Source organism: Ammospiza nelsoni, chromosome 2 (assembly GCF_027579445.1).
Source record: "Ammospiza nelsoni isolate bAmmNel1 chromosome 2, bAmmNel1.pri, whole genome shotgun sequence".
In the NCBI taxonomy this organism is placed as follows: Eukaryota; Metazoa; Chordata; class Aves; order Passeriformes; family Passerellidae; genus Ammospiza; species Ammospiza nelsoni.
The window spans coordinates 95,994,046-96,008,438 of record NC_080634.1 but is presented as its reverse complement, the minus strand read 5'-3'; the positions used below and the strand labels follow the sequence as shown (position 1 = coordinate 96,008,438).

General features: G+C 36.9%; 1 protein-coding gene across 1 annotated transcript in view; it reads left to right on the top strand.

Moving 5' to 3' along the window:
- MYO16 (myosin XVI) overlaps positions 1-14,393 on the top strand; it is a 278,025-nt gene that overhangs the window by 87,379 nt on the left and 176,253 nt on the right. Inside the window, exon 8 of the mRNA XM_059465978.1 lies at positions 13,123-13,198. Within this exon, the coding sequence (XP_059321961.1) occupies positions 13,123-13,198 (76 nt within the window). The remainder of the gene's footprint in view (positions 1-13,122; positions 13,199-14,393) is intronic.

Here is a 14,393-nt window from a genome sequence, read left to right as displayed (position 1 = left end):
TAGCAATAGCAAATGCTTTCAAGTCTGGGAGACTATTCTTACTTTAATGCAAAAAACTTCCTCATTCATGTGGTACAGATTGGCATCTGAAATAACAGAGACCATTTGAGACTGAAGCTTGTAAAGCTATTAACCCAAAACAGCTATTAACACCAGCAACAGTTTGTCTGCAGCAAAAACTAGGTTTGCACTGACATTTGAAAGGAAGACAAAATAAATACTTTGTCTGATATTTTTTACAGTCTAATATCAAAGCTTATTTAGATTTTTGCTGTGTGTATTTCTGTGAATAAATGTCCAGGATTCATCTAGCAGCTGTGTTCAAAGTTTCCATTCACTGAGTTCTGGGAGGGTGTCCTGGGTTTGGGATTTAGGGGCCATGCCTAAACATGACTTGCCCCTCTTAATACTTTTTCAGTTTTCAGTTTTATTACCTTTTCAGTTCTACTTCATCCTAGGTCTCCCCTGACATGTTCAGTGAGTCTTTTTACAGTTTGACCATTTTAGGAGAATTCTTCACAGCTCTCCATCCACCTCAGGGCTCACAAATCACCACTTACCCATAGGTGTCTTATAAAAACCTCTGTGATACATCTCAGAAAATAAAGAATCCACTTTATAACAAGAAAAAAGTAAAAATGGAGCAAAAGTTATAGTAAAATAGTAAAAGTAGATATGTTTATTTAGGTAAATTAGTTCTGCTGGGTAATAGATTTCTCCTATTGAGATACCCTGTGCGTGCTCTTTTATAGAATGTCAAAGATCTGCATATTTTCATAACAAATTAAGATAGTGGTTTTTATATATATATATATATATATATATATTAAAAATACATATATGTGGCCTGAAGTGTATCCTCAATAACTTCAGGTAGTTTAAATTTACAGAGAAAAATTTCACACAGAGATATGCTGAACCAAAATTTTGTTAGCAAGTGAGGTATCAGGGATCTCTTGAATTTATTGTAGATTTAATTTTCCCATCCTGTCTTACCCTGTGTTGTTCTGTAATTCTGCTTCAGTTCTACTGCTCTCACTGATCCCTCTGCTCTCACTCTGCCTGTTCAGACTTCAGTAGGGCAGGAAAGCTTTTATTCAGAAATAAGGGATAGTAGTGATGCAGTCTTGAGCTTGAGCTTCTTATTCTCACATTTTAGGATGGCTTACGAGTTAGGGCTTTGTACTGCAACAATGTGATTCTACTACAGCTGGGCATTTCTTCTCTTGTAAAGCTAAACCTGAGTTTAATTGAAGAGGACTTGAAAGGGCTGGGAAAGGACTTACCTTTCCTTATATAGGTGTAGCATGCATGTGTTTGCACCACTAACTCTGGATGACTTGAAATAGTCTTTTTCTTGTGAAGATAGGTGTTTTTCTTTTAGAAACAGGCCTGTACGTGTAAAGTTTGTAGTTGAAAGTGGCTAATGGAAAAAAAATGTCTTTCCTTTTGAAGAATTCTAAGAGCTCAGATTGCTATTTTTGAAATTATTCTTTTTGTTGGCACTTTTGTTGGACTGCATCTCCCTTATATCCCAGATGACAATGGTGTTAATTCTTACTATTTCAGGAGTTTTCAGTGAGGAGTCAGGGACCAGCTGCTCTAGTCTCTATACAGCAGTATAGGCACACGCAGACAAAGACTATGAAAGGACATTGTGCTCTTCTTCACTAAAATTAGCTAAATACAGGCCAAATATTTTCCTTTTGTAGTGTTAGTAAATAATAAAGTTTAGAAATATCCAATTAGCATTATATATAATTTGCCAATGTTATTAAGCAGATAAATACAGCTTTTGTGTGATTCTGTTTGTAAGAAACAAGTAAATAATGTAAATTCTTTTATTAAAGGGATTTATTGCATATCTTCTACTTCTTTCTGGTAACTACACTATCAGGGTGTTTTTAAAATTTCCTGTCTTATGATAATTTTGAAATATCTTTTAGCCTTAGAATGAATTCACATGCATACCGTATTTATAATTCCATTTTGAGTAATTAATTATAGACTAATATGAGCATTGTTCCTATTTTTGGTATAAGTAGTTTGGCAGAAAGGAAATAACCTTAGACAAGACATGAATTGGATAGTCTCTTTTAAATTAAAGTATATTTATGAGGAAATAGTTATTTTTTAGCTGAAAATTTTAATGTTCCCTGAAAAAGCAATTAATATAAATTCTGGACTTGATCCCTTACATTTTCACACTCTTCTAACACATATTTGTGGCATGTTTTTTTTAAAAGTCACACTTTAAAAACTTGCTACAGTGATAAATATCTTGTACTGGAAGACTGTCATAAAGTCTGTTTTGCTTTAGTTTGATGTCCTTTTAAGTTCTTGGGAGGACTTTTGTCCTTCCAGAAATGTATTTAAACAGCAAAATAACCTTTACTTGTCTTAGGGCTTGTCTACTAAGCAATGATCCTTTAATGAGTGGTCACAGAAATTTCAGAAAACCTGTTGTAAATCATTGTCATTGAATAGGTTTCTAGCACTGGTTCTGCATTGCCTGCAACCAAACCCCATGCAATATTGGAAAAATGTTATATTCCAGGAGTCTTAAGGACTGATAGTTTTTCCTGTTTATAAAATAGCTGCAGATGTATTTTTCATGTGGAGAAGCTTCTCACCTTAATAAAATGCTATTAAATTAGTTATACAAATTACAGATTTAGTTTTTGAGCTATTTTATGGTACATACCTTCCTTACATATGTATATTTTACATATTATCTTACCAAAAAGAAGTTGTGATATGAAGCAATTGTTACTCTATTTTAGAGTAACATCCAGACTAAGTTGAAGCACTTCAGCTCTCTACATATACTGTTCTGTATTTTTAAATCCACAAAATGGGAAAAACCCCACACATTGGCTATTTGCAAGAGCATAGCAATAATGAAAATAGTACTAATTTACATTACTCGGAGGAAAAAAAAAAAGAAAAAACAACCCCAAAAAAAACACCCAAGGAACCGTGTAAGTTTTAAATTTATAGTGAGAAAATTTAATTTGCTTCTGCACAGGAGGAAACTTGTAAATAATAAAGGCACTGTAAGCTTCTTCTTACAAATCTCAAGTTGTGAATGAAGTGGATTATAAAAATCTTACTGCTCCATCTTGCACAGTAATTTATATGTACAATTACTGGTGAAAGATACATCAGTCTGAGTGAACTAATCATGTGAAAGACATTGCATCCACACCTTTTAATAAACCTGGCTCATAGAGATTCCTTGGTAATGACAAATCCATTTTTATTTCAGATGGGGTTCCTCTCAACTAAATTTAGCCAATTAAACTTAAGGGCATAATCAAAGCTTTTTCTTATCTAATGGGAAGAATTACCTTTAGAAGACAACTCAGAGAATTCTAGGGGATGCATTTAAAATAAGGATGATGATTCATTGCTTGTAGGTCTGACCCTCCTTGGTTATAGAAGTCATGGGCAGCTAGCATATGTCAGAGGTGTAATCTGAACGTCTTTAAATCCTTCATGAGGGATCCAGATCAAAGTGTGAGGCTAAAGGATGGGGCAGCTGCCCACTGGTGTTCTGGGTCTCCCCAGTTACCATGAAGGGGGCATGGAGTTGATGCCTTTTATTTAGAAAACGTAAGGTTGTACAGAGGGAACCCTGGAGGAGGAGTAGAGTTAGATATTTAAAACAAAACCAATCTGATCACAAGCAAAACATAGCAGAATCCTGTTGTATTGTCTCCATAGAGAGAATAATTAAGAGTTTTAAGTGTCAGTACATATTATCTGATGTTAAAAAAATATTATCTATGTTTATCTTTACAAATATTTGTAAAGAAAACCAGTTTAATGGATAAATTTGCCATTATGACTATTAAAACAGAGCATGGGTGAAGGATAAATGAATTGTCCTGTAAGTGACAGAAAGTGTAGATCCAGAGTAGAATATTTTTCTTGCATAGGAGTACAGGATATAGCTGGTGAGTTTGAGAGTTGTGTACAGGATATGGCTACTGAGTACAGAATAGGGCAGCTGAAGCCACTGCCTGAAGGTCAGTCTCTGTAAGACAAGAATCTGCTTTACAGAAACAGATTAGGTTATTAATGAGTGTAATAGACTATTAATTGAAACACTACTAGTCTGCAAGCATTAAAAAATAGACCTATTTTTAAACAATGTTATTCTGAGTTCCTAGGAATGACAGTTCCTGCTGTCATTTCCTCCCCCCATATAATCATTAAGGGTAAAGGCAATTTTGTATTTTTAATGCATTAATGTCCATTTCTAGTTCCTAGAAATGACAGTTCCTGCTTTAATTTTCTCCCTCCCTCCCATATAAGCATTAAGGGTAAAGGCAATTTGTGTTTTTAATGCATATTAACATTATAACAAAATATTTATATTAATGAGGTATTAAGATCAGAGTTACTTACCTTAATCATTTTACTCTAAAAAAAATGATGGAAAATAATAACCTCTACAATACACATCCAAATTTGCGCCTGCGACACACAAAAACCTCTTCAAAATAAGATTATTAAGGCAACAAAGCTAGCCTCAAGAGATTAGAATATCTCAGAATTGCCTATGTAAATTTACCAGGGCCTTTTGGACACAGACGAGTTTAACCCTGTTTTGGATGGCAGCTGGAGCCCTTTGTGTCCCTGTCAGGCAGCAGGGGCAGTGCTGGTGTGTTTGTGGTTGCTGTCTGTGCACACCAGCGCAGGGCACACGTCCTTGTCCCTTGGGTGCCCCCCTGCCCCTGCTGGCACTGGTGCCAGCTGCAGAAGGGTGACTTGTGTTTCTCAGGCCGGCCCCTTAATTTGAATTTACTTTGTGGACAGCTAGTAATCTGGCATTGGTAGTGCTGTTCCTGCTGGACATCTTCCAGCTGCTGTGATCAGGAGAGCGCACACTCGCCCTCCCCATGGTGGGAATAGGCTGCAGCTCTGACATTTGCCTTGGGTACTTTGGCACAATTCCCAGGCACAAGCTGTTTCTTTGCTGTTTATCACAGAAATGTCACCTTTCAAACAGCTATCGGAGACATGCAGGTCAGAGCTGACTCCGCAGTAGCTGAAGCGCTACCTCTCCCAAAATTTCATCCTTGGGGGATGATGCCTATGTCTAAACTGTTAAATCACTAAATAAAAGAGGACTAGGAATTAGGCCAGGCAACAGCCTGGCCCACATTCATATTGTTTAATATTGTTTAAAGCTAGTTTCCTCTATAGGAGATTAGTCATGTTTGTAGGGAGCTGGTTGGAGTGGTCCAAAGGAGAGTCAGGGGGAGAGCTAACAGTTCAGCAGTGTGGATTATAAGGGATACTTAAGCTTGCTCCATTGCACTCTCCTGCTTAGTAAAACAGATTTAGCCTCTGGCTTTGAGGTTTAAAGGGTTTCATGATGTAAAAAAAACTTGATAAGATATTTGTTCAACTGCTGACTGAATCTCTGCAAGAGTAACTCCTGTACTAGCAAGGATGTCTTCCAATATAAACTGGGAATATTTCACATAAAAAACCTCAAACTTATAGATGTCATCAGGCCTACCTCATGTTTCTTAACAAATTATATACATCCTGTGTCATTTTCAAATGTGTGAAATTGTCATTCTGTAAGTATATTCTCCCTTACACACATTTGGTTGACCTGAATCATACCCCTCTGATTACTTAGTTCATCCAAACACAACATTTGTTTCAGATTATAAAAGGACTCTGCTCCTTGCTTAAATTCAGATTATATACTCTCTTACATTGGGAACTAATTTGCTCATCGTTACCAAAAAAAATTAGTAATTTTACTCAACTATGACCTGTAGATTCTTTTTTTTTTCTTTAAGTGCATCTTGCACTTGAAGCAACAACAACAACAAAAAAATCCACATCTGTTGCTAGAATTTACTTCAGTATAGATGAATATGTGAACCCATTGTGGGAAATGTTACTTAATCCCATGAAGTTTGGCCATTGCTACAGGAGTTCCCTTGAATGGAGTATCTGAGCTTCTGCAACCACAAATGCTTTCAGTGAGAAGAGCCTAAAGAAGGAGGTGCTTATTTAGGTGCTTGTTTCAAAAAGAATAGATTATAATTTTTGTCACACAGGGAATAAATATTTTCCCTGCCAAGTAGTTGGAGTCTTTAATTTATGGTCAGAAAATCCTCTAGAGCATGTTTTATCCAGACATGTCTCACTCTCTTTTCTTTAGTCTTTTTCAGATATTTGGCATATCTGATTGTACTCAGGTAGAAAAGCTTTATTTCCCTTCAGATCAAATTACACTCAGTTTCCTCAAACAGAGCTCACTTTGGGATTTCTGCTTGTGATATCTTTTTTTCACTCTCAATATATTCACAAGATTTCTATAGATGATTCAAATGCTAATTGTGGGCAGAGAATATAAGGAATCCTAGATTCACACAATACCAAATGATAAGAAAAGAGTTTGAATTTCATTTACAGACTAGGAAAAATCTCAATTTACAAAATTACTACAAAATTCTCAGTGTTTACATGTGTGCTTTTAAAGCTGAGGTGTGCATAGTCTGCACAATATACTTGGTTATTGCAGGATCTCTCTGATCAATATAAATTTCATTTTCCTTAAAATACCATTTATAGTGACCTTCATATATGAGAGGCAAGTATGAAAAAAGAGGTCTTACAAGGCTTTTCAGGCACAAACTTTGGGAAGTGGATTTCTGATCTCTGTAATATAAATATATAACTTGTAGGACCATAACTTACAAGCATCGTTAATCACAAGATCACATAATATTTTCCCTGATTTATTTTATTTTTCTCTGTCTAAATTCCTGGTGTATTGAAAAATAGAAATGTAGGTTATCAGTCTTCAAGTAAAGACTGATGCAGTTTTTACATCAGCTGTAGAAAACCATTTATATGACCTTTGTCACTTGCTTTAACGGCTGAAAACAGCATTAGGCTTCCCTTTTTTTTGCTGGAACTGTTCCAGAGGTTCAGGAGGCATCTTCTTAAAGCATATAGGTTAAACTTGCTGACTGCAGAAAGGTAGTGGTGGTGGCACTTGGGGAGCCTGGGTTCCCTTCCAGGCTCTGTGCCTGAACAGCCGCAGTGTTTACGGTTCATTCCTCCCTGACATTGCCTCCAGTCTGTTCCATTCTTGTCCTTATTCTATTGCCTTATTGTCTGATTCATTTGCCTGGCTTCGTGTCCTTTCCTTACAAGTTTTGTCTGAATCCTGATTCCTTGCACAGTCAGCTTCTGCCCCTCCTCCATTCCCTGGTTCTCATCCAAGCTTTCATTTTTTTTTCTACTTTGACTTCATGCCAACCTTCCTGCCCTTCTGTCCCACTTGCTTACAGTCCTAATCTCCCTTGTTCAATCTCAGTGTTTTTTTCCTCGCATGTCACTTTCTTCTTTCATTTTTCTGATTAGTCTGTCTCTACCTACCTCCTGGCTCCTTGCCACATTTCTCTTCTTCCCTTTCACTTCATTTATTTCACGCTGTTAGTTCCAGATTCCAGCTTTTTATCTATGCCTTCTTCCATTCCACACGCTCCCCCTCAATGCTTTCTACCCTGCTGCTAGTCTTATTCCCACAACCTACTTTTCCTGATCTGTTCCTCTTTGCTGACCACGGTTAGTTATGGTCCCCTTTTCTCTGCACTCAAATAGAAAACAAAAAAATCTTCCTAATCTATATTCTGTTAAGAATAGAGATCTGTAATGAGTTGCAGACTTAATTTCCTGTGTTTAGAACAGTATTGTGGATCAGACTTCCAATTGCAGAGGAAATTCTATTTAGCCTCTGAACACGATTGCTCTTTTTTAGGGCTTTACCTATGAAATTTTGTCTGTAACAGTCGCAGTTATCTAAGGCATGCCATTATGTAATAGAGAACAAATACGTGATCTTAGAAGCTCAGTTCACAGGAACTCCAGTGGCTTAATAGCTATCTTAACTCTCTAATGTTGGGAGTCTCTGTCTTGGAATTTGTTTCACTCCCCAGGAGTAAGGTTCCTAACCTACATTTTTTCTTTTTTATGTCCTTGATGCTTGGTAAAGGGCCTGTTATCACCCCATTAATTAGTTGAATAGTCCCCAGTATTATTCTAAGGAGTTATATTGCTCCATGACTTATCTGATCTTATTTATTCAGTCTATGGAATATATGGTTAGCATTAAACTACAGCACTTCTGTCACAGAAGCTTAGTAATTACAATAATAACAGAAGTAATAAAAATAGCAACTACTTTCCTGATTTTTTATTCTTTTTATTGCAAATATTTTGAACATCCAACTGTATATTTAAATAGAGCAGCTGTTACTGGTTCTGTTAACATGTAGGCCTTTAGTGGACTGTACTAGAAAAAGGGGGCTCCCTGATTTATCCATTATAATTAAAAAACTGTCTTAAAAAAAAAAAAAATTGGGTAGCTGATTTTTTTAAAGTTTTGAAACCTGGCTAAGTTTTGATGATTTTCCAAGCAGGCAACAACAACAACAAAATATTCTCAGCCTATGGAATTCATTTTCTACCTAAGAAAAGTCTTCAAATCATACAAACACAGGAGCTCACAAGGATAAGTAAAATATTTTTCCACACCAGGCCATCAGAAGGGCTTAATTTTTAGTTACTTTTCCTGTCTAATTAAAAAAAAAAAAACACAAAAAACCCAAAGAAAACAAAAAACAAACAAGCAAACAAAACAAACAAAAAAAAAAACAAAACAAAAAAACCTGAAAAATCATAAGCATTCACAGGCAGCAGTCCTAGCAACTTCCTAACAAAAAATTACACAGCTAAACATGCACTTTTCAACCTAGCAAGTTAAATTTTACTCATATGAGCAATAGAAAACTGGACCTTAGGAGTACAGAGATCATCTTGCTCAGTGGTGAAGACTGCAGAGTATAATGGTGTAACCAGTGATATTTCTTGTGTTCTGTCTAGAGGTTTTGCTGTGTTTCATGAACATACACCTTAGATATGTTTGGAGATTTTACTGTATTTTACACAATAGTATGAGATTGATGGCCAAAAAAAATACTGATTTTGATTTAAGATTGTTCCACTAATTTCTTATCGTATGTCTTTGCCTCACTGTGGATGAGCACATGGTGGGGACCACATCCAGTGATAAACTGAGAAGGGTCAAGAAGTAGAACAAAATTGCCAAAAGAAGGTGGTGAGGCCTTAGCCTGAGAGAACAGAGGAGTGGATATGAAGAAGTGCATGGAGAACAAAAAATGGAGAAGGAGGTTAGGAACCAAAAGGTTGGTGGTGAACCAGGTCCCTTAGAGATTACAGAATATTTCCAATGTTGAAACAGAGAGGAGTGGAGAAGTGGAGAGAAATTTTGGTGATGATAGGGAAGAAAATGAAAGACTGAAGGAATTTACTGTTGGGGGTTCATGCAAATTGGATAATGCATATTCATTGCTGTGCAAAACAGCACATGAGGACATTTGCATAAAACCTCCAGCTTTTTGAATTTAGGATTTAAGCAGGTATCCCTCTGATGATAAAGAAAAGAGAATAAATGATCTGAGTTAGTGGCTCTGGGACTGGGACTTGGATAATAAGAGCTAAAAAAGCTCAGGCAGGGCCAGCAGTTTATCCTTTGCAGGTGCTCATACACATCTAATGTCCTGTACATGGCTTCAGAGGAAAAGTATCTGACCAGACAAGGAACAAAGGAAGACACTTTTCAGGAATACTGGTTCTGCTCTACAGTTAATTAATTACCAGTAAAAAATAGCATGGTTTGAGAGCAGTTTGGAGATGCCTTGGCAGCCTCAAGTGCATGGGGAGATTCTTGAAAAATCTGTTACTCCTTCATGCCCCATATTTCCTACTCTGTCACTGCAGTTACTTATCTGTGGCAAGAAGCCTTGCAGTCTTGCCAACAATGGTGCTCCTGAGCCTTTTTTAAATGAAACTCAGAATTGTTTTGTTGTTTTTTTTCACTGGCATTTAATGTGTGGTAAAACTTAGCCTCTTTTTCAGTACAGGGCAATTGTATTTGGAGGCTTTATAATGTGTATTGCAGTAAATTTATTTATGCTGCCTTATGTCACAGAACCACAGAAGGGATAAGACTGGAAGGGACCACAGTGGGCCACATGGTCTAAACCTGCTGCTCAAGCAGGATCATCCCAGGGCACAGGATTATGTCCAGACACACTGAGTATTTCCAGTGAGGGAGACTCCACAACCTCTGTGGGTGATTGCTTCATGGTCACCTGCATATAAAGAAGTTATTGCTCGTGTTCAGGTGAAACTTCTTGTGAATAATTTTCTGCCCATTTTCTCTTGTCCTGTTGCTCAGAACCATGGAGCCTGGCTCTATCCTCTTGATGCCTTGCCTTCAGATGCTGACAGAGAATGATGTGGTCCCCTCCCAGTCATCCCATCTTCAGACTGAACAGGCCCAACTCCCTCAATCCATCTGTGCAAGGGAGATACCTCAGTACCCTACTTACCTGTCACTAAGCAACACTAAGAAAAAAGCTTGTCTCTGTCATATTTATACCCTCCCTTCTGGTATTTACCCACATGGATGGCATTCCCCTTAACCTTTGTTTCTCCAGGTTGGATAATTCCAGCTCTCCTGTTTTTTCCTCATATGTGAGGTTCTCCAGTCTCTTAATTAGTGTAGTGCCCTTTTTCTAGACTCTTCTATGTCTCTTTTGTATTGAGAAGTTCAGAAATGGGCACAGCACTGCAGGTGTAACCTCACCTGCACTGAGTAGTGAGCAAAGCTCACCATAGGTCAGGTATGGGCAACACTCTTCCTAATGCTGTTCAGGGAGCCATTGGCTTTCTGCCTAGCCAAAGCACATTGCTCACTCTTGTGCAGCAAGGTATTTACCAGAACCCCCAAGTGCTTTTCTGCAAAGCTCCTTTCCAGTTGGGTAGCCTTCGGCATGTACTGGTGTCAGGATCCGTCCTAGTGAACAGATGACCTGATGGTTCGTTTCAATTCGAGCAGAATACCAGGAAAAGAAAGACAGTCATGCTTTATGAATACAGAAATTAACTAATTTTGTATTTTGCGAAGGAGGATATTCAGAGATAAGATCTGGAAGGAGAAAATTAAAGTCTGAGATGTTTCCTGGTGCTCTTTCTAAAGGTACTGAATAAATAGTTAAGGGTAAAAAAGGAGAAGCAAGACAAATGTTATTTTATAAGCAGACATTTTAAATAACTGCCATTATTGTGGCATTTTATGTATAGTAAGTCATGACTCTGTCTATTTTTTTTTTTAATTGACATGAATTTGCAAATACTACACTGGGAAAAAAGGAATATACATATATATATACTGCACACTAATTTTATTCATAGGTTCTACAATAATTCATTAGGTATTTATGTTATTTCTTGACGTACTCATATATATTTTATTTGTAACTCTGCATTTGAAATACTTCTGCTTAGTGGTAATTTCCTGTAATTATTCTACAAATATTTCTTCTGTTAGACACAGTTCTGAAGATATGTATTTTTACATTACAACCTAAATTGTATTTTAAAATACTCCTTCTAAAGCATTAGTGAATGAGTTAAATTCCAGCACAGGAGAGTTGTGTATCCAAAAGCAGGTTATTGAAATTGTTGGTGACCCAAATACCTTAGTCTTGGTGACATGCATCAAGGAATCCCAGCTGGAAATATTTCATTGGCAGCAGGAAGCACTGATATTGGAGCATGGTATTTCTTGTGAAATAAATCCAAACCTTTGGTAATCCTAAAAGCTGTGTATTGTTATTATACTGAAAATGCATTCAAAGCCTCCTTCCTCTAATACAGCTACTATCACTTTTCAGAGATTATTCAATGGCTCCATAACTAAGCATGTTCCTTTTTTTCCTAATAAAGAAAGACATATACATGTGTATATTTTTACATGACTTGCGATTTCTCAGTGGAAAGCAGGGCTAATTGGATTTGGAAATAAACATGTTATGGCTTCCCCACTTCTTGGAATTTGCTGAATTTTCTGCTGTTACTGCAAGAAAAGAAAACCAGCATTAGAAATCTGAAGAGAGCAAGATCTTTTTATTTTATAGACATTTGCAACAATATTTTTCTGCTTTTCTATGATTTGAAGCTTGGAGTTTTCTTTGCATTTAATGGATTCCTCATTATCATGGTGTTTTCTGTAATTTTCCTCCTGTGTACTGAATCCAAACTGATTTTTTTATTGCAATGAATTTTTCCTATTTATTTATTTATTGCTTGTGTTTATGCCAGCTTTCGCTTAGCTGACTTCCAGGTCAGGTCTCATTTATCTCTAGATGTGTTGTTCTTCTCTGAAGAATCTTTTCTTTCCTTCACAGCATTTTTCCCCCTGTGCTCATCCTCGTCTCTCCTGTCGGTTGCACTTGCATTATACATTCTATTTTCTTTAAAATATATTCAAAAATACATATAGTTCTATCATTTAGTTGGGCTGTAAATTCATATTCTAAAAGTATTTTTTGTTCCTTCTGCAGCCTTTCACTTATTTCTGACCAGTTTGTCAGGATAGACATTGCTACAGCCTTTGATGGGAAAGCATCTCTAGAGACTTAGGTGCAGCCATAGAAGAACTCACTAAAACCAGTTCCTTGTAGGAATTGAAAAATATGTTTTAGGCTTTTTCATTATATGTTACTTTACCCTCCCCTACTGTGCTAGATTAGATGATTTTGGTAAACATAAGATAAATGTGCCAATTTCGACAACTGACTGAGAACAGATTTACTTCTGTGATGGTGGCTGTGAGTCAGAGCCCTTTGACAGTGCTGGCACACCATTGTTGAATTAGTTAGATACAAAGAAATTTTTGTGATCTAAGTCTTAACAGGTGGTAATAGGTGGTAGGTTTTTTCCTTTGTGAATTTGTTTGCACATGTGTAAAAGGTGATTTGGGGGTGGAGTTTTGCCAAGGTTATTCAGAAATTGTAGAAGAATTGAATTTTACTCTGCCACATTTACAGAAATGTTTTTAGTAGCTGAAGAAAGTGGGCTTGAGAAGGTGGGTGGGGGTGGGTGTGGTTTATCATATGATTTCAGATAGTGCAGGAAGGAAGGAATAAACTGAGTGACAGGCACCTGTCCTGCTTCTCTCATTTCAAACACCTCTGGTTTTGCCCATTTTAGACCAATCTTGTGAAGCTGCTTTTGATGCACCAGGCAAATCCCAATCTTCTTAACTGCAATAATGAAAAGCCTTCAGGTAAGTGAAAATCCATGTACATGGTGTATGTATTAGCTATTGTGACACATTTTCTTTCCTTCGTGTTTTCTTAGCTATTGTTTATTTAGTGTGTAGAGTTATATACACATACACATGTGTACCTTCTTAAACACATTGCTGAAAACTGCTGGTCATGGTAACACAGGATATCATATCAAATGACAGCATGTCCTTCCACTTGTTTCATTCCCTGTTTATCTTTAGCTATGTTTCTTACTTGAGAGTTCTTCTGGGCCTTGGTGGTAGCTGCATTTACACATTTTGGTGACTTCCCACTGAGGTCCTTTCTCAACTGCTTGTAGTACATGGCCTCTTGAGTTGGGATATCTATAGCTATTGTCTGAAAACAAATTCAACACCTTGTTTTGAAGTGTAGCTGCCATTGCTTACTGCAGATGACACCTTCTTAAACCACAGAGCAACAGGGAGCTGAAGCGCTGGCTGTAAAGGTAATAGAGTTGTAGACTCTGTTAGGTTGGAAGGGACTTCAGATCAATTGGTCTAGCACAGACATCAAAGCAGAGCTGATGTCAGCAATGCTAGTTAGCAGTGTGGAGAAGAAGAAACACATGGCTGTTCTACATTCTGTGCCTAGGATGAAGATGCAACTCAGTAATGTAGATAATAGGAACTTCCTGTCAGGTTATGGGTGAAACTTCCCTTGCATAATAAAGCAAAATATGTTATGCTTCAAGTGCTGTACTGCCTACAAACACAGGGAACTTCATGATACTAACCTTAGCAGTGTTGTCTGTGGTTAGATAGAGATTTCATTTGTAAAAAAGGCTGTGAACTAAACTCAGATAATCTGAGTTATAATAACAACTGCCTTGTTATGCAGTTAGCTAACCATATTCAGTAGGTATTTAATACAGTTGAGTTAACTGTCTTCCTGGTCTGCAAGCAGAACTGTTTTCAGCACTTCTGTATGTATAAAGCATATAAATCTAGCTTGTAGAAATGTAAAAACATTTTAAAAGAATTTAAGTGCATGTTTTCACAGGAATAAAGTTGAAAAGAGTTGTATTGTTTTTCCTGAAGTCCTGTAAATTATTGAATACTTTGGTTTGCTACACAGCAAGAATAGTTTTGAGGTTTTGCATATGACAACTTAAGTCTGTACTGAATTTACTTTGCCTTTGTTTTCCCAGTAATTTCAAGTATTATTTTATGG